The sequence below is a fragment of the Trichosurus vulpecula genome, chromosome 4, assembly GCF_011100635.1.
Source record: "Trichosurus vulpecula isolate mTriVul1 chromosome 4, mTriVul1.pri, whole genome shotgun sequence".
In the NCBI taxonomy this organism is placed as follows: domain Eukaryota; kingdom Metazoa; phylum Chordata; class Mammalia; order Diprotodontia; family Phalangeridae; genus Trichosurus; species Trichosurus vulpecula.
Window position 1 is genome coordinate 301,005,446 of NC_050576.1, and position 20,943 is coordinate 301,026,388.

Genomic DNA, 20,943 nt, shown 5'->3' on the forward strand with positions numbered 1-20,943 from the left:
CCGCCCTCAAGGAGCAAACGCTCTAATATTAACCACCACCTGGCTCAGCTTCTTCCATCGGTGCCAGCGTCCGGTGGGGGCTATGCTGGATGGTCAGACCTCTGAGCTCCTCTCCAGGAAAGAAGGTGGGGGGAGGGTCTCCAGAATAAATCATTCTTCTCCCAGTACCCTCCTGTACTGTACCCTCCTTGCCTCCACCCCCAAGACCCACTTTTTAAGTAGCAGGGCACATCTCCCTGGCCTGAGCTTGGCATACTAGTTCCTTGCTGCCTGCTCAGGCTCTTTTCTAAACTCCCTCACCCCTCCCCCCCCCCGAAAGAACAAGAGAGGCTTCCACTGGGCCCGAAGGATCTGCAGCAAGGAGAAACCAAGAGGGTCAGGCCCAGCCCAGGTGACGGTATTGTAGGTGGAAGCCAGTACATCAGCGTTGACAGCTCCCAAGAGTTGAGAGGCAAAGGGGCTGGCTTGGGGCTCAAGCAGTCAGACACAACTTGGGAAACTGCAGTCCCCCTCCCAAGAACCCTTTTGTTGCCCCCAACCAACCAGACAGCTTTAAAGCGAATGAAGAAGGCCATTTACAGGCAGAAACCACGATCTACCCAGGCATCTTGCTATGTATAGCCTTGCTTCCTTGTCCCCGTCTGGAATAACCACCACCCCCTCTAGATCTGGGACCTGGCCCTCAGAGACCATGTCTCTCACCCCTTGACTTGAGAGAAGATGGACATTTAACTGCTGGATTCCAACAACAAACCTTTGAATAATTGGTAGATGGGATTGAAAAATGAGTATCATGATTTAGTAAGCCCAGTTATGCCCTTAGGGTCATAAATTAAAGCTGCAAGGGGCCTGAGAAGTCTAGTCCACCCCCAACTCCCTATTTTATGGATAGGTAGCCTTACAGAAATTTAATAACCTAACATATGGTCACACAGCTAATAAGAATCAGAGGCAGGATTTGAACGTGAGTCTTCTTAACCAGCACTCTGTTCACTCATTCTTCCATTTGGATCTACAGATTTTGGATTTATCTTTCAGCCGTGACTGCCATTAAAACCTAGTGCTGGAAGAAACTGAACTTAGAACCAGAATCTTGAATCTCTGTATCGCAAGGTGGCAAACTAACATTTTCCAAAAAATGTAGTACTTTGTATTTCTCTCACTAAATAAAATAAGAAAAAAATAAATCAGTTTTATTTAATGAGAGCAAAAGTTTTTGTCTACAAATACAAATCCAGATCATTTGGAATATGATATGGATATCATATATGATTTGGATATGATGTATTTTCAGTCATGTTTGTAATCAGTTTTTTTTAAATTTTTACAAAAATTGCCTCATGAAGAGAAGATAATTTGTTCATTAAAAGCATTTTTTTCTTACCTTGTTTTCCTAGCGTCCTCCAAGAGCTCTTCCACCAGTACCAAGGTAAAAAAAAGATTTTCTGCAATGATTTTGTTAATAAGAAGGAAATATATGATATATTTAGTTCAATATATATTTATTAAGTACCTATGAGATGCTAGGCATACAAAGGTGAACTATAGCATGTATTTTGAATTTTAATTCACTGTGTCCCCTTGAGGGCAGGCACTATTTTTATTTTTGTCTTTGTGTCCACGATGCCTAACGCAGTACCTGGAACATAATGTGTTAAGCATTTACTATATGCTTGCTGAGTTGAATTGAATACTCTTCTAGATGGAAAATTGAATATTTTGCTAGGAACAAAATAATTTGACAAAAATGTGGATAAAAGAAAATCACTAAGTTTTTAAAGCTGAAGATTATAGTGTATTAATGCTAAAAAAGTATAGTAGTTATAAAACATGAAGTATATATAGTTCATTTAAATCAGTTGGCTAGAGCATATTTTAAATAAAATCTGGCACATCTTAATTTTTATGTAAATAGTTTAATTGATTCATACAGTCATTGCTTCGATCCTCAGCTGGTTTTACATAGGTAAAAGAAAATGTGTTTATGACTAACGAATATACCACGCATCTTTCAGTAGTGTCCTATGAGAATGTCGGACATTTTGGCAATAAGGACCAAGTAGATGAATGCAGAACCCATCAACCACCTCTGTACTAGGAATATAAATCAAACAGCATCTTGGTGGTCCAAGGGCAGCTAGGTGTCACCATAGTACACAGAGCACTGGGCCTACAGTCAGGTAGACCTGAGTTCAAATGTGACCTCAAACATGTACTAGCTGTGTGAACTTGACCTAATCACTTAACCTCTCTCTGCCTCAGTATTCTCAACTGTGAGATGGGGATAATAGCACCTACCCATAGGGTTATTGTGAAGATCAAATGAGATAATATTTGTAAAGAACTTAGCACACTGCCTGGCATTTCCTTAAGCAGTTAATTCCTACTAGCCTGGCAGATAGTAGGCACTTAATAAATTCGTGTTCCCTTCTGCTTCTCCCAACTTCTAACAGTGGGTCAGTAGCATTATTTTTAATTTTTAAAAGAGAGTGCATGATGAACTATACAATGATATTATAAAACTTCACTCTCAAAATTAGCTTCTATTGCTATGTGTTGTTAATTTTTTTTTCTGAAAATGGGGTTTTTTGCCCATTTTTAAAAATCAAGGAATTAGCTGTTTTTAAGGTAACAAGTGAATCCTTACTCATTATAATGGCAAAGAGCTTGCTGTGCCTTTGTGGGGGCAGGAGGATTGACTGGGAGACAGCTATACAGGAAACCTGGCCTGATGGGATGACGGTGAAAAGTAATTGAATAAGAAAGATATTTTTTGAAGGAAGGATCTTGAGGATGTGGCACAATAGATTTAGAGATGGATGGGACTCAGAAGTCCTCCAGGCCAACTCCCCCATTTTACAGATAAGAAAAACAAAGTCCCGCGGGATGACATGAACTTGGCCAAGGTCGCATGTAATGAAATCAGTCCTTGAATTGGAAGAAGGAATTAGAGGTGATTTCAAGGTTCTGAATACAGGAGATTGGTAGTACCATTAACAGAAATGGATGGTAGGAAGAGGAGCCAATTTGAGAAAAAGATGATGAGTTTAATTTTGTGTGTATTAAGTTTAAAGAGGTCATCCAAGCGGATGTATCCTATAAATAGTATGGAAAAAAGGACTGAAAGTCACACCAGATGTCCGGGCTAGAGATAGATTTGTGAGTCACCTGCAAGAGGCAATAGCTGAAGCCATGAATGTGGATGAGTTTTAGAGAGGATATACAGTCAACAACTAACCTTTTGGGGGATGGATTCATTCAGAGGGCAGAAAGAGGGAACACCGTACAAAACAAAGGAGTAGTTCCCACCTATTCAGCCAATTGTCCCAGACTAAGATATTAATTTACAGTAGAGCATAAGTATGTACAAAACTTTGCCCCACCAGCTTCTCTATTTCTTTTAATTACCCTGGATCAAAATTCTGAAGTCATTCTCAGCCTTTGCCTTCTTCTTTTACCAAGTTCTTTTGATTCTTCCTTTGGAAGTATCTCATGAATCTGTTGCTTTCTTTTGTTTCCTATTAGTCCAGTTCATTGCTGCTTCATGCCTTTATTAATATGGCAGTCTCCTAACTAGGCCAACCACCAGTCTGGTTTTTTATGTTGCTATCCAAACTGCTCTTCCTACACAGTTTTACAATATGCTATTTCCTTTGCTCAGATACTTTCAGTGGCTATAGAATCAATTCCAGATTCCTTAACCTGGCATTTAAATTTAGTATCCACAGTTTAGTATCAATCTGTCTCTCCAGTTTAACTCTGCTACGTAAAATCTAGGCTGCAGTCAAACTAATTTCACTGTTTCATGAGCATGCTATGCTTATTCCTTCCTCCATGTCTTTGTTCATGCTGTCTTCCCTGCCAGGAATGCCTTCTTGCATTGGGGAAGGCCTTCAAAACCTCAAGCCCCACCTCTTCTGGGAAGCCTTCTGCTGCTGCTTCCAGCTCTTGGGGACTCTCTCTTGCCTCTGAACTGGTTTAGAACTTACTGTCCTTTCCACATATTTGGCATTGCTGCATATGTGTATGCATAGGTATTATATATGGCTTATCTCCTCAATCAAATTTAAATCCTTTAAATTCAGTAGCCTGCGTCTTAAACTGCTTTGTATGCTCAGCACCTGTTACAATGTTCTACACATGGGAGGTACTCTTGTTATACAGACTTCTGTAAGGACTGTGAATTCTTTGCTTCAGCTTTGATTTCCACATGCCTGTTCATTCCTCTTGTAGTAAAAATTAACCTAGTTTTCGCATAAGCTTCATGAAGGGGTGATTTCCTGTTGATACTCTGTAAAGATTTGTCTATAATAATGAATGCAGGAATGAATGAATGAGTGTTTATTAAGTAATTATGGTGCTAAATGCCAGGGATACAAGTAGGAAAGCAAGACAGCTTCTGCTCTCAAGGAGCTCATGTTTTAATAGGGGGAGAAAACACATAGAATGATGAGCCCAAAATTGAATTCACAAGAAAATAATTAAGCAACATTTCTGCTTTTGGTAATGAGACTTCATAAAAGCTTCCTTAAAGCCTAATTCTCATTATTAACTGTATTTTATAATACAGTCTAAAACAGGAGAAGAGGCTCAGGGCTAGAATGGGTGAGGCAGGGGAAATATATAAGAAGGATACACTGGAAAAAGTAGCCTCCCGCTACTCTATTAGAGAGAGACTTTGCTAGCATGCTTTCCAAATTATAGTCGTTTACATACAGTATAGCATAAACTTATTTTTTTTAACTGATCATGACTAGTAAAGTCCTGATCTGCTTTTGTTTACTTAAATAATTCTGGCAGAGCCTAAGCTGTATTCTAATCCATGTCAACTGAAGTAAGAGTGCTTAATCCATCTCATTACTGGTCAGTTGGTCTATATAAACCACAAGGCCATTTCCCATAATTCTAGCTAAAGTGCTTTTGTATAATGATGTCATTTTTATTTTAAATTTATTATTTATTTTTAACATTCTTTTGTTTTTAAATTTTGAGTTCCAAATTCTCTCCCACTCCTCCCCCATCCATTGAGAAGGCAAGCAACATAATATCAATTAAATATACATGTGAAATAATAAAAACCTTTCTATATTAGCCATATTGAAAAAAATGAATAAAAAATAAAGAAAATGAGAAAATTATGCTTCATCGTGCACTCAGAGTTCATCATTTCTCCCTCTGGAGATGGATAGCATTTTTTCATCCTGATTCCTTTGGAACTTGGATCATTGTATTGATCAGAGTAGCCAAGTCTTTCACAGTTGATCATCATTACAAATTGCTCTTATTGTGCACAGTGATTTCTGGTTCTTCTCACTTTACTTTGTATCAGTTCATATAGATCTTTTCATATTTTTTCTGAAGCCACCCACCCCCCTTGTCATTTCTTATAGCACAATAGTACTCCATCATAGTCATATACCACAACTTATTCAGCCATTCCCCAATTGATACTCAAGCATCCCTTCAAAAGAATTAAAGAATTGCTATAAAAATTTTTGTACACATAGGTCCTTTTCCTTTGATCTCTTTGGGATACAGACTTAGTAGTGGTATTGCCAGGTCAAAGGGTATGCACAGTTTTATAGCCTTTTGGGCATAGATTGTTCCAAATATGAAAAACATATTTTCATTTTATCCATATTATAAAAAAGGAAGATGCATATTTCCATATTGGGCATATTGCAGAAGAAATGTTGATAGCAGCTTTTTTTGTGGTGGCCAAGAATTCAAAATTGAAGGGATGTCCGTCAATTGAAGAGCAGTTGGACGAGTTGTGGCATATGATTGTGATGGAGTATTATTGTACTATAAAAAATGACAAGGGGAATGGTTTAAAAAAAACCATGGCAATATGCTTGCAATATTTTTGACCTGAGAGCTCTGGAGTTTAGCTATGTTATGCCTGGGAGTTTTCATTGTGTGATTTCTTTTAGGAGTTGATAGATAGATTGTTTCAATTTCTATTTTCCCCTCTGGATCTAAGGTAGCAAAACACTTTTCCATGATAATTTCTGGAAATATGATATCTAGCCTCTTTTTTGATTATGACTTTCAGGGAGTCTAATAATTCTTCAATTTTCTCTTCTGGATCTATTTTCCATGTCAGTTCTTCCAATGAGATATTTCACAGTTTTTTGTCTCTTGACTTTGTTTCATTGTTTCTTGATGGCTCATGGAATCGTTAGCTTCCACTTACCCAAGTCTAATTTTTAAAGAATGATTTTCTTCATTGAGTTTTTGTACCTCCTGTTCCATTTGGGCAGTTCTGCTTTTTAAGCAATTTTTCTCTTCACTGATTGTGTCTCTTTTACTCTCAGGCCATTTCTATTTTTTGTGGTGTTATTTTCTTCGGTATTTTTGTGCCTCTTTTATCAGGCTATTCTCTTTTCATAGTTTTCCTGCATCACTCTCATTTCTTTTCCCAATATTTCCTCTAGCACTCTTATCTCTTTAACTCATCCAAGAATTCTTGTTGGGTTTGGGTTCAATTAGCATTTTTCTTTGAGACTTTGCTTGTAGCTATTTTCACAGTGTTATCTTCTGAATTTATATATTGATCTTCCCTGACACCATAGTAGTTTTTCATGGTCATGTTCTTTTTTTGCTGTTTGCCCATTTTCCAGGCTATTTCTTGACTTTGAACTTTATGTTAAAGTTGGGCTTTGCTCATCTAGGGGTGGAGAGGCACTGTCCCAAGCTACAGGCTTTTTTCGCACTGCTGTTTTTAGAGCTAGTTCTGACATTCTGTAAGTTCTGCTGCTTCCAAGGTAGTATGATCCTGGGAGAGATATAGTTACTGCTCTCCTGGTTTGTGCTCTAGTCTATATCCAGGAAGGGCCCTGTTCTTCTGCAGCAGCAAGTGCTATTGGTGCTTTTGGCCCTGGAACTGTGACCAGGTCCTGTGTTCTCTTGTGGCCCCAAGTGCTGACATCCCTCTGTGCCCTGGAGCTACAACCCAGAACTGTGGATAGGCAATAGAGTTGCCAAGCAGCACCAGGTACCACACCCAGTGCCAGCAAAAGGTCCTCTGCAACCTCTCTCTGACCAGTTGTCCAGCTCCTTTACTGTGTCTGAGCTCAGAGCTCCTGAAGCTACTGCTGCTGTGGCAGCAGTGGCCTTCAAGGCCTGCTGCTGCTATTGGTGCTGCATGCATTCCAGGCCGCTCCAGGCCCCTAACCCAGTGTCATCAACTTCTCTTGCCAACCTCCTGAGTTGTTTTGGGCAGGAAAAATGCCTCACCCTAACCTTTTGTTGGCTCTTCTGCTCCAAAATCTGGTTTGAGGCATTATTTTAAAGTTATTTAGAGGGGAACATTGGGAGAGTTCAGTTGGGTTGCTGCCTGTACTCAACCATCTTGGCTTCCAATGATGTCATCATTTAACAAACTATCCCACATTGCCATTAACATGTTTATTTTATTTTCATTTTTAATAATGTCTTGACAGTTTTTTTATACTGACAATATTGCCATCAGTGAATTTTAATAGACTCCAAACTAATGCCTTTTGTCTCTTTCCTTCATGTTTGCGTATTTGTTTTACCTTGGCTTACGTCATGTAAAATGTTCGCTCCTGAAGTACCCTGCAAGGTGAGTCAGTTCACTGTTAAAATAAAGATTCCTATATATAGCATTTTATGTTAAAAATATAATGCCTAATTTCTAAATTTTTTTCTTAAAATCTAATTTGAATGGTGTCATTAATTAAGCATCACTATATGCACCCCTCTTCGAGATGATTGGAGGTGAGCGGCTCTCTCTGCAAAATCTCGTCCTCCTAACATCCTCCCTTCTCCTCAGAATTAATGCCTTCAATCCACCATGAAGCCTTGGATATTACAGACATATGCTTAAAGTGACTTCTTTGCCAGAGGGGGCCCCCTACCACATGGCTCTTGGTAGAGAATTATTGTGGCTCTGTAATATCAAATAGAGTTCGCATGGTTCCTGCCCATGCCACATTACTTGTACCATAAAATGATCTCTTCCTCCCTTCTGTCACATTCATCCTTTCCTCCCCTAATGATATGTAGATCGTTAAAGAAAGTGGAAAAAGAACAATAAACCTTTCTATGTGAAAAATTTCCTTTTATTCTGATTGCAAGACTTCTTTTTCACAGTTTACTTTTAGGTCAACTTTTTTATGGTTGTTGTTTCTTTTTTACAGATGGCATTCCACTTAATCGTCCGAAAAAAAAGAAACCCAAAGCAAAAAATGTACTAGGTAAGAAGTTACTCTCTATCCAGTGCTGGATCTAATTGTGAAATTTTCAGTGTGAGGATTTATACTTTGGAAATCAACAAATGCCCTAAATGAGGATTTGATTTATTATTTTGTTGATTGGCTGGACTTAAAAAAGTGATGGAGAAAAATGTTAATAATTAAAATTAAACTTAAAAGTTTGTCACCCCAAGAGCCTGTTATTAAACTTTTACCCGGACACTTCTGTGATATCAGACAGAGTAACTCCAGCTCACTCCACCTGAATCAGGCAATCTCAAGTTATCCGGGATCAAAGATAATTACAGAGCATAAAGCAAAGTGGAGTCAGACCAAACCAAGACTAGGCTTCAAAGTACCTGGCAAGGGACCAAGTCAGAGGCACATTCAGTCTGGTGCAGACCCTTAAGACAAACACCAACAATAGGGGCAGAGGACTGAGGGTATGTATGGCTCTTTGTGAAGTTACTTTCTTTGAGAGTTTGTCTGAAGACTTATCTTTAGGAATCTCAAAGCTACCTGGTTGTGTCTCTAGGTTTAAAGAAATTCTAACTAGTGAATGTGATCTCAGATTCCTTTGAGATGGAGGATCATCTTATTAGTTCATGAATTTACAGTTTCTCTGTCTGAGGGTAGGTTAATATTGGCTAGTCAGATTTGGTCTCTGTAAGGGATTTATAAACTTACAGAGTTTGGTTGGGTCATAGTCTGGAGCAAGGTGGGTTGCCACTGTCCTGACTCTCAGGTTGAGGCTCTCATCTCCTCCACATTTCAGTTTTCATGATCTGTTGGTCATGACAGAAGTATCCATGGTTTAAAACTGTTCAGAATGGTAGATGAAATTTTAAATTTAATTTAACTACAATTTAAATATCTTCACTGTTTTTGCTATCTAATGTTTATGAGAATAAATAGTGGTCCATTGTAGTCCTAAATAAATAAAAATAGATCTAAGGGGAAATTAAGAAGCAGGTCTTGTAGTCCTTCAAATAGTTGTCAAGCTAGCATAGTCAGAAGTGCTTTGGGTGTTCTAAGATAGCCGTCGTGTGCGTGTGTGTGTGTATAAAATACACTGGGCCATTTTACTAAGAGAATAAAATATTTAGTAAGAATAATACTTTCAATTTCACACAAAAAGGTAAGAATGTATAATGATAGCATTTATATAGCACTTTAATGAATGGGAAACAGCTTTAAAATAACTATGGGAATTATACCTGTTTGCTGGAAGAGAGAAATTTGATTAAGGATTTTGTGGACTAGTTGGGGTAGGGGGTATAGAAAGCCTTCTAGTCCTTTTATGCCCTGGGCTTATAGAGAGATTAAGCAGTTTTTTGTTTAGAACATTCCTCGACATCCCAAAATTTCATGTTTTCTACTTGAATTATCCTGTTTTTTTTTCTTGTAGGTAGTACCTCTCTAGAAGGCATTGTTCAGGATACAGGCCATCAGCCATCTGACAACAGCGAACTGTTGACTCATGAACCCCTGGAGCATCTGGATGCTCCAGTTCAGAAGAAACGCAAGAAGAAAAGATTACCCATTGGTATGTGAGCCTTTTCTGTAAGTAGAATGGAAGAACAGAAATATGGTCAGAGTTATTCCTCTATGAAGACAGTAGAGTCACTTACATGTGTCTCTAAAGGTGTGACTTAAATGGTGTCAAAGAATTCCACGTGCCCCAAAATACCCCCTCCACCTACTTCCTGTGGGGGTACCCTCCCTCCTTTCTAGCCTAACATTCTCACCACCAGTCATTCCTTTGGGTTAAGGTAGGGTAGGGACATTTTCTCTAGAAGGACACTTTTAAAAATGATCTGTTGTAAAGCACAGTCGTTTCTGGGTTTTATCTTACAGTCCTTCAAATAAATTGTCAAGCTAGCATAGTCAGAAGTGCTCTGGGTGTTTTAAAATAGCCCTCATGTGTGTGTGTGTGTGTGTGTGTGTGTGTGTGTGTGTGTGTGTATAAAATACACTAGGCCAATTTTACTAAAAGAATAAAAAATTTATTAAGAATAATATTTTCAATTTCACACAGAAAGGTAAGAATTTTTTAAAATGTATAATGATAGCATTTACATAGCACTTTAAGGTTTGCAAAGCACTTTACAAATATTACCTCACTTGATAATGATAAAGATAGCTAACCTTTATGTAGCACTTACTATGACACTGTGCTAAGCACTTTGTGATTACTTTCTCATTTGATCCTTGCAACACCCCTGAGAAGTGAGTGCTGCTATCATCCCCATTTTTATAGATAAGGAAACAGGCAAACACAGGCTAAGTGACTTGTCCAGGTTCACACAGCTAGTATTTGAGGCTGGATTTGAACTCAGATTGTCTGGTTCCAGGTTCAGTGTTCTACACACGCTGCCACCCTAGGCGCCTCATATAAGAGAGAAAAGTGTTGCAGTAGAAGGGGGACTAAGGAGGGTGGGTTTATACTCACTGAGAGGAATCAGTGTTCTTAATGAGCGTACATTTCCTCTTCTATAATGAAAAATAACTTTGAGAAAATTATTTGGATAAAAAGAGAAACCTCAATATTGGATTGATTTCATATCTCTATTATAAGTAATTCGACATTTCATACGAAAAGTTAGAGGCATATGGATTGGTAGGATGAGTGCCATCTTTGGTATCAGAAAAACCTGGGCTCATGTCACCTACTGGCTGGGTGACCCTGGGAAAGCTACTTAATCTCTAGTGAACCAAGTGACTTTCTAAAACTCAGAGTTGCTGATCTGCATTGGGAGGGAGTTTCCTCCCTGGAAGTTTTGTTCACCATTGAAATCACAGTTCTGGATCAAAAAAAGAGTTAAAAGTTAAAAAGCATATGGTTATTAAAGTTTCAAAATTTAAGAGATAGCAAAAAAGAATTTTCTTTACCCTAGTTAAGATTTATAGCATGCTCTTTATTATAATTTTTTTAATTTGTTTTTTTAAGTCTTGGGTCTATGATTTTGAATGAATGAATGGATAAAGCGTTTATTAAGTACTTGCTATGTACAAAGCATACAAACATAAAATTAAAGACAGTCCTTGCCTTCAAGGAGCTCCCCTTCTAGTGGGGATAGCACACCTATGGGAAGGTCCCATGGTCCTTGGGGTGCAGCGGCAAAGCAAACAATAATGCCATATTGGTAATATTCATTTATATATACACACACGTATGCGTTACATATATATGCATACATATATATGCACTTAATTTCCTGTTCATTTTAATAACAGTCTGAACTTCATACATTTATATTACTTTATTTTAATTTTCAGAATCAGAGACATCTTTCACCCAAAAGAGCACACCTAATCCATCTCCACTTCTAAATGAAAATGGAATGGATTTGGAACAAGCTGAGGAAACTATTACTCGAAAACCTCGAAAGAGAACAAAGTGAGAGTTTATTTTGGTCCTGCAGTGTACTCCATGAACACCTGATATTGTGTTCTGAGCTCTCAAGTTGTGGTATCTTATTGATTACTAACAAACTCTTACGTTTTTCCTCTCCAGAATAAGGATAGCAATAAAACCACCCTAGTGTTACATTCAGAGAAAGTAAACAATTGAAAAAATGAATGCTTGAATTTAAATTTACATTTTTATATGACACTTAAAATAGCAAATTTATCCAACAAGAGCTTTCATATAAACTAGACCCTCAAATTCCAAAACCCCTTCTACTCCACTCCCCTATTCAATAATTAATTTTGTTTGGAATTTTAGCATGCATTAAAACTCCCAAAGTGTGATATTTTTTTTTTTTACAGATGTAAAAAGTATACTTTGGCCCCCTTTACCAAGCCAGGCCTGCTACATCTCCCCCTGAGGGTTCTGATGGCTTGAGCCCTCACCAGCTGTATTACCCAGTTTATTAGGGGAGCAATGACTAATACCCTCATTCTATTTAACCATTTACTGGCTTTTATAGAAGGATATTTATTTCACAAACACAACAGGAGAGGGAAGAGGAAAAATATGTAGCTCAAAATTTTTTTAAAAGTGTTAAAAATTTTTGTTTACATGTAATTGAGAAAAATAGAAATTAAGTGTAAAAAAATTACAGCAAAAACAGACATTCAAACCTTTTCCCAATATCTCCAGAGCACGTTCTCCCCAATACTGTATTGGTCTTTGGGGCAGTAGGCTCGAAACTTAGCTCAGTTTCTTTGTGTCATTGGTCCCACCAAGTTCATGTCCAGACTCAGTTTGGCTGCTACATGAATCCCTCCTGAAGGTCACTCTTGAAGGTCGATCCTTGTCCTCAGGGTATCAGTGCTGGGCTGGTAGCAACACTCAGCCTTAGTTCTTTGGATCCTCGTGGCTCACACCCCTAGTGGGTTAGGGAACAAATAAAAAGGCTAAGGATTCAGACCCATTTCCTTCAGGAGAGGAAGAGTCTTAGTGCCCCTTCCCTTACCAGATGCCATCATGCCACCAGGGCACAGCTAATGAGGCAAAGAGTAGCAAGCTGACAGCCTTTCTGAAAGCCTCAGAAGTCAGAGAACCTCTTCTTCACTATGTGGTTAGTTGTCTGGAATTAGTTACCAAATGTCCATGCAACCTCCAGTCTCTCCCAGATACTTCCCTTACACACTTCACCCAGAAGCAGTTCCCTAGCATCCCCTGTGTGAAGAGATGCTTCCTGAGCAAGCCGCACGTGTTCTAGCCTACCATCATGTAGGAAACCGTAATATATCTTTTGTTGTTCAGTCATTATCAGTCATGCCTGACTCTTGGTGACCCCATTTGGGGTTTTCTTGGCAAAGATGCTGGAGCGGTTTGCCGTCTCCTTCTCCAGCTCATTTTACAGATGAGGAAACTGAGGCAAACAGGGTGAAGTGACTCACCTGGGGTCACACCTCTCAGAAGCGTCCGAGAATGAACTCATGAAGATTATCTCTCAGACTTTCCACCCGGCATTCTATTCCCTGTGTCACCCAGCCGTGCTAATTTATCCTTTGGCAGAGAGTAACAATTTTTCTTTATTTATTAGTAATGTGGCAGACTCTATTGGGGGTCTCCTAGCCTTGTTTTTCCTGTTTGAAGTTTTATCTGTTAATAATAGCTCACGTAAGGTTGGCCGAGTGCTTCACAAATACACCGTCTCACAGTAACTCTGTAAGCCAGGGATTGTTACTAAATTTTACAGATGAGAAAACAGAGAAAGGTTACATTATATTACTTGTCTGGGGTCACAGGGTAGTGAGTGTATGCAGCAGGGTTTGAGCTCAGTGCTCTGTCTGCTATCCGTATTGATGTAGAATCCTACTTTAAGAGTGGAAAGGAGCCTTACCCACCTATCTAATAGTAGGGTTTAGGCTGGATCCCAGGTCTCCTAACAACTAAGCTAGCATTCTTTCTGTTACATCATGATGCTTTTCTAAGTCAGTTTTGTTTGAGACTCTTGCTCTGATATTCTTTGCGATGATTCTTCTAGTAACATCTAAATTATACTTACAAACTTAGCAAAAATCGATTAGAGTGTGGTCCCCTATCTCAATCAGTGCATTTAAATTTTCTGAGATGAGTAATTTACCATTATATCAGTCTGGTTCTGAATCTCAGTATCATACCAACCTCTAATCTAATTAAGTGATTTCTTAATAGCATTTAAATTGGACTCCTTACAAAAGAAGCTATAGGAGAACACGTGACTCCACTTTACCACTACTCTTAGGTCCTAATCGTGTGTTGGTTTGGGGAAATGAAATTGCACATATAACTATAATTGATGAAAGTGGCTTTATCCAGAGCTGTAGACCAGTAACCAATCAGGTGTGGCCTGAGATAGGTAAGTTCTGTGAGTATTTATATCGTATAGGCTAAGGGAGGCTGGAGCCTTTTACAGATACACAAATTATGGCACCCTTGAATACACCAATCATGAGGAGATAAGGATGACTGGGTTGGTAGAATTTCTTTGGGGTGCAGTTGTGAGCTCATTGGTCACTCGAGCTATTTCTGTCTCCCAATCCTTCATCTACCCCCTGAGGGAATGAGAAGAAGTACATTTGAGTCCAAGTTCTATCACTTCAGGTAAATAATTTCATCTCTCTGAGCCTCACTTTCCTCATCTCTAAAATGGGTCTACACCACCTTCTCTGTTCACCTCACATGGTTGTTGTGAGGAACCTTAAGATGATCAAGAAATAGGAATTACCACTCCTACCTCCTAGGCAGGACCATGAGGATCCAATGAGTTAATATGTTTGAAAGCACTTTGTAACCATAAAGCACTATATAGATACAGATGTAACATATATCTATAATATATATAAAAGACCTATATATTACATACGTCTTATATCTTTGTTATCTTGTCATGATCTTTTTACCTGGTATTATTCATCACTGTTGGATCTGTGAAGCTGATAATAACAGCACATTTGGTGTTTGAGGTTATCAGACAATTACTAATGCCCCATGGCAAGTTTAGGAACGTCGAGATTAGGTATTTTTAAACCCTTCTGGCCTCAGTTTCTTATTTCTACAATGAGGGGATTGGACAAGAGAACCTATGAGTTCTCTTCGAGCTCAAGGTCTTTGACCCTACAGTCTTCAGAGCATAAACTCTGATTACAAAGTCGAAATCAGTTCATTGTTGGCAGGCTCTACTTTCCTTGCTTTTTTGAAGGTAAGGACATTTCCCTACTTTTCTATTCCCAGAGTACCTTCCCTGTTTTAGTGCATCTGCTTTATTTTATAGATATAGATAAAGGAAACTGAGGCCAGGAGGGCTGAATGATCTGTCCAAGGCCCCATACCTCCTTGAGAGGTAGAAATAGAACTCAGAACAAGGTGCTGTGACTCCCACTCCAGTTCTCTTTCCAGTGGCTTCATTCCGGAGGGGAAACCACTGAGAGGAGTTTGGCAGCAGCTGCTGAGAGCCATCAGGAAATACCATTGTAGGACCATAGCTACCAGACTGAGATTGCTATGAAGAGTAGGCCTGCTGTCACTCCCTAGCTCAGTAAGCTTCAGTGGCTCCCTGTTGCCAAATAGATGATAACATATAAAGTCCTCTGTTTAGCGTTTAAACTCTTCAAAATCTGACTCCAGGCTATCTTAACTGGATTGATTACCCATTACTCCACCTCAAGCACTCTACCCTCTAGCCAAACCTACCTGCTGTTTCCTGTATACAGTAGTCTTTCTCCTACCTTGTGCTTTTGATCCCTACCAGATCCCCCAGCAGTACAGTTTTCCCTTCTCTTCTCCAACCCTTGGAACACTGAATTCCCTTCAAGTATTCAAATGCCATCTTCTTCAAGAAGCCCTTCCTGACCACTGCCTCCACCCCAGCCTTGATGTGCTGTCTAGTATTTACTTCTCTGTGGATGTGGTATATGTCCGCAATAGAACAGAGTTCCTGTTCACAGCTGTATCCCCATTAATGCGCTGCCTGGCGCCAGGTAGTCAGTTAGCAGTGCTTGTTGAGTGCTTGATAAGAACATCTCATATTTACAGAGGAAGCTAAGGAAGCAGCGTCAGCTCAGGCTGGCCCCTCAAAATGGACGCTGCTCAATGCCGCATGCGAGTGGGATGCTCCCAGGTGAGAAGGCCCCAGGCCGTGAAGGAAGCTGCATTATGATAGGAAAGTCCAGAGAATTAGAAGCATAGCCTGGTGAGGAATGAAGCATGGCTGGTCTGCCAATAAGATGGCAGCAAGGCCCTTAGTTCAGTGTTATTAAGCATCACTATCCTGTTGATAGGATACTTAACCAGAATAAAAAACAAGAAATATAAAATTTTCACACATTAAATGTTTCATGTAATTGAACGTTTCTAAAAGTACATTTGGGTGGGAGGAAAGGTTTACTTTTCCAGTTCTCTCCTTATGTAAAGGTTTATAACCATATCTGCATTCTCATCCTGCTACCGAATTGTAGGAGAAGCCAGCCAACAGGATTGCACTATGCTAATGAGCTAGGAGTAGAAGATGAGGACATAATTGCTGACGAGCAAAGCCATCCAGAGCAACAGGCTTCAGTGTTCACTGCACCCGTGGGTGTTAGCCAGCCGGTGGGCAAAGTATTTGTAGAAAAAAGCAGTAAGTGATTTTGTGTTTTTGTTGTCCACTTTTGTTTAATATATCTGATGACAGTAGCACATTAAATTAAAAATAGAGCATGTGGTTATATTTTCCTTTGGTGAACTAAATAGTTGTGATAATATTGTACATAATAAAATAGGGTTGAAGGTTTCTGCCCAAAGGGCGGTTGACATGCATAGCAGGCCACAGCATATTTGTGATGGTAAATTGTGGCTGAGAAGTGACATAAAGAAGAACGTGGAGGAAGAAGACAATTGGATGAGATAAGAAGCAGCACAGAGGGGTAATAGATTCTCTGATTTCCACAACATCTAGAAAGACCCAGAGAAAGGCTCCCACGTGGTGGGGCCAGGGGAGTGGGGGGTGTGCCTGTGAAGTGTCTATGGAAGAAGATAGACAAGAGTTAAACAGGATGAGAAGGCCCAGGTGGCTTACTCTCTGCTGACAGAGGGAAGAGAGGCAGGTTAGTCATCGTTCCTCAAAGTCCTCAAGAAGAAAAAGCTACGGCATTTAAGAAAAACCTATAAAATATGAATGTATTAGTATGTAGCAACAAGAATTTACAAACTGCCTTCTACAGACCAGGCTAGTCACTGTGCTAAGCACACCAGATCTGATATCTAAAAATTATTCCTGTTTTTATTATTAAGCACAATGATAATAGAGCAAGCTTTGTTTATCTCATTTGGGGCTATATTTTTATCTTAAATATATGTGTATGTATTTTAAACAACCAAAATATAAAGAGTCTTTTGAAACAGGAACTGATTAATAGTATTTCTCTAGGTAAAAAAGTAGTAAATGAAGCATTATCTCAGTTTTGGTTTGAGTAAGAGTATTGTAGGACAGCAAAAATAACTGTGAGTGCTTCATTTCATTGTTTACTAATAATTTTTATGTTGATGCTAGGACGATTCCAGGCTGCTGACCGGTCTGAATTAATTAAAACCACTGAAAACATGGATATGCTAATGGACATAAAGCCTTCGTGGACAACCAGGGATGTTGCCCTTTCGGTACACCGAAGCTTCAGGTAGCCGCATTGAATTTTTTCTTCAAAGGAATGTGAAATGAGTGCTAATAACTAAAAATAGCTTACGTCTTTTAGCCTGTTCAAAACCTTTCACACCATTGGCAGTTTTAAAATAATATCCAGGTAGACAATAATTTCTCATTATTGAATGAGAATTAAATAAAGGTTGGCCCATCTAGGATAATGAAAATTCCACTGATATAGTTATGAAATTCCAATTATTACTGAAAAAATTTATCTTTTTAAAAATACAATTTTGTTTTTATATACAGGCAAGGTGCAAAGCCACTTTGACTTAGTCAGCAAGTACTTATGAAGCACTTACTATATGTGAAGCAGTGTGCCAAGTGCTAGGCTTACAAAGAAATGCAAAAAACATTGAGTTATCTCTTTGAGATGAATCATTTATAATAATTTTGAATCCTTCCCCCGCCCCCCCATCTAGGATGATTGGCCTCTTTTCTCATGGCTTCCTGGCTGGCTATGCTGTGTGGAATATTGTTGTAATCTATGTTCTAGCGGGAAAACAGTTGTCTGATCTCTCCAACTTCCTGCAGCAGTACAAGACCTTAGCTTATCCTACTCAGAGTCTCCTCTACCTGCTTCTGGCTATAAGCACAATTTCAGCTTTTGACAGGTAAGACAACTGTAGAGTCACCGCAGCTTTCCATCATCAGGGAGCCAGCGTCATGGCTATAATGTTTCTGTGCCCCTATTTGGATGTTTAGGAAAATAGACTATAAAACAATAATGCAGTTTTTCATATGATTTAAAAAATCGCTGCCACCTTTTTGAGGGATAAGTATGGGAACGATAGGGAATTTGGCGGGAAAAACTTTCTATAATTTTAAGTAAGTAGATTTTTGTATTATTTTAGCCTAGAGAAATGAAAAATAGTAAGAGGGCTTTGGTAAGGTGGCAAAGAGACTAATCCATGTTTTATAGATAATCCAATTCTAAGGAGCCTACTTTAAGAGTCTTTTAAATTGTCTTTTTGTCTACTGGTGCTCTTAAGTCACAAAGTGTATTATGTCTATATCTGTTGTTCGAAATAAAAGGATTCGTGGGGGTGTTGGGGAGAGCATTAGGAGAACGTAGATGATACAGGGCTATGCACATCATGGATATTTAATATTTACTAACTGAACTCAGTATATATAGTAGCATTACTATATATACTGAAAGACCAAAATTATTTTCAGGACAGAGAACTTCTGTAAGAATGGTTTTTTGCTACATTGTGACAAGAAACTTTCTTTTCTATTTCTAGGATTGATTTTGCTAAAACATCAGTAGCAATTCGAGGTTTTCTTGCCCTGGACCCAACAGCTTTGGCTTCTTTCTGTAAGTAAAGGTTAAAGAGGTGCCATTACCACCTGTATAAAACTCTAAACTTTTTTAGTACTGAATTAACAAAAGCAGTTTTGTGTTTTCATGTTAAGTAGGCTGCTTTTATTTGAGAGGAATCCTAACAATCTGGTAGGGATAGACTGTGTGTGTGTGTGTGTGCACTCATGCGCGCGTGGGGGATGCATAATATATAAATATATGCATGTGTTATGTATTTATACATACATATATTTAATAAGTACCATATATACATATATATGTACATATATATAACATTCTTTGTGATATTCTTCAAGATATAAGGTAGCTTAGTGGGTAGAAAGCTAGCCTTTGAGTCAAGAAGCCCTGGGTTCAAGTCTTGCCTCCGACATACCTATTTCTGATGACCCTGGACAAGTCACTTAATGTTACAGCATCTCAGAAAGCCACTGGAGCAGCAGAGAATGAGCCCCATGGTTCAAGGCACAGGGAGACAGAACCACAATACATGCTCACCTGGGGCCTGCTAAGAGGTGTAAGCTAGTGCCCTATTAGGCCTCCCCAGAGCCTCAACACAAGACAGGGCCATTACAGCACCAGACAACCCACTGCAGAACCAGCAGGAAGCAGAGGAATCTAGGGCACTGCCCAAGCACCCTGGGCAGGAGCCACAGCAGAACATAGGAAGTTTCCAAGCAGTCCATGCCAGAGCCATGGGGTTCCCTAGAAGAGACATGGAACCAGTTCTTCTATTCAAGCCACCGCAGAAGACAAGGCCAACTGAGCAACGGTTCATTCCTAGCAGTCAGGGCCTTGCAGGAGGCCTACAACCTGTGCCATTTACAACTTCTAGTTCAAGCCTTTTCTAGAAGACACACCAAACTGCTGCAAGTGGGATTTAACAAAAAGGCAAACTGAGGCACATTTCTCCACAGAAGATAACATTTACTAGCAGGGGCATGCTGCCTGCCAATTAAAGGCTCAGTGGCTCTGCCTCTGGCCAAAAACCCTGAGCAAAAGGACAGCCCCCCTTTTATTTATAGGTCTTGGGGAGTGCAGAACAAAGAACAGAACAGGGTAGGTGACATCATGGGGTTGAGAGCAGCATGACAGATTACAGAACTGAGGCGTAGGGAACAATATGATTAGTTGGAAGTTAGGTAATGAGGGGCTAGCAATGACCCCTTCCTCCCCCCCCACCCTCCCCACCCCCGAGACTAAGAAGTGCCCATCGTTTAAGTACAGGTACAAGGTCAAAAGATGACTGGCAGCCCCTTTGAATAGCAAACCAGACATCCTTGAAGAACAGCTTGGTGGTGTAAAGATACTAGATCCAGCATCTCCCAAGGTCATGTAAATTCCTCGAGGCAAGAATTGAATAGTGATTAGCAAGAGAACAGGATTTCTGAATTTAACCCATTACAGCTGCATTCTGAACTAAGTTCAGAGACGGAAAACCGACTTAAGCAGTTACAAGGCAAAAGCAGTTACAGGACAAAATCAATTAATTGTAACTAGGATCAATTAAAAATAATACAGGATCAATTTTAATTTTCTGAAAATGCAATGAAGAAGTCAAGGGAGTCAAGAGAAGCCCATGAGGTAAATCCAAAAGAACAGAGTAACTTGACAGTCAGTACAAGTAGAGCCTAAGAGAAAAGAATGGTTTGGACCCAAGGACTCCAAGAGTAGCTACAGGAAATTCAAGAGATAAAAAGTGAAATTACAGCTCTTAAGGGGGAAAAGAATTAGAAGGAGAATAAAAAGCTTAGGACCAAAGGTAGAAAAATTTCATCCAAGTATTTGACTCCCTGAAAAACAGAATGAAGTAAACTCAATGATTCTATAAAACAAGAAATATTAGGAAAAAAATATCCAGACTGTTAGGATAATAAATAGTGAATTTAAATAACCCAGTCTCAGAAAGCAACGTTAAACAAGCCATAAATGAACTCCCAAAAGGGAGAAATCTCCAGGATCAGATGGATTTACAAGTCAGTTCCATCAAACATTCAAAGAACAATTAACTACACTTTTACGTAAAAGTTTGCAAAGATAGGGAAAGATAGCATCCTACCAAATTCCTTTTATGAGACAAGTATTTGATACCTGAACCAGGGAGAAAGAGGAAAAAAAGTCAGAGGAAAAAAACAAAACTCCAGACCGATAGCTCTAATGAATATTAATGTAAAAAATATTTAGCAAAGTACCAACAAAATGGATACAGGAAAATATTTAAAAGATTATACACTATAACCAAGTTGGATTTATACTAAGAATGCAGGGTTGGTTTGTTATTATG

The 20,943-nt window shown here is 39.1% G+C and overlaps 1 protein-coding gene across 1 annotated transcript in view; it reads left to right on the forward strand.

The window, feature by feature from the left end:
- The window catches only part of TMEM237 (transmembrane protein 237), a 32,423-nt gene that overhangs the window by 1,511 nt on the left and 9,969 nt on the right, over positions 1–20,943 (forward strand). The window contains exons 2-10 of the mRNA XM_036756047.1: positions 1,398–1,429; positions 7,578–7,588; positions 8,166–8,222; positions 9,628–9,765; positions 11,499–11,619; positions 16,116–16,276; positions 17,189–17,312; positions 17,758–17,949; positions 18,583–18,656. Coding sequence (XP_036611942.1) covers positions 1,398–1,429; positions 7,578–7,588; positions 8,166–8,222; positions 9,628–9,765; positions 11,499–11,619; positions 16,116–16,276; positions 17,189–17,312; positions 17,758–17,949; positions 18,583–18,656 — 910 coding nt within the window. The remainder of the gene's footprint in view (positions 1–1,397; positions 1,430–7,577; positions 7,589–8,165; positions 8,223–9,627; positions 9,766–11,498; positions 11,620–16,115; positions 16,277–17,188; positions 17,313–17,757; positions 17,950–18,582; positions 18,657–20,943) is intronic.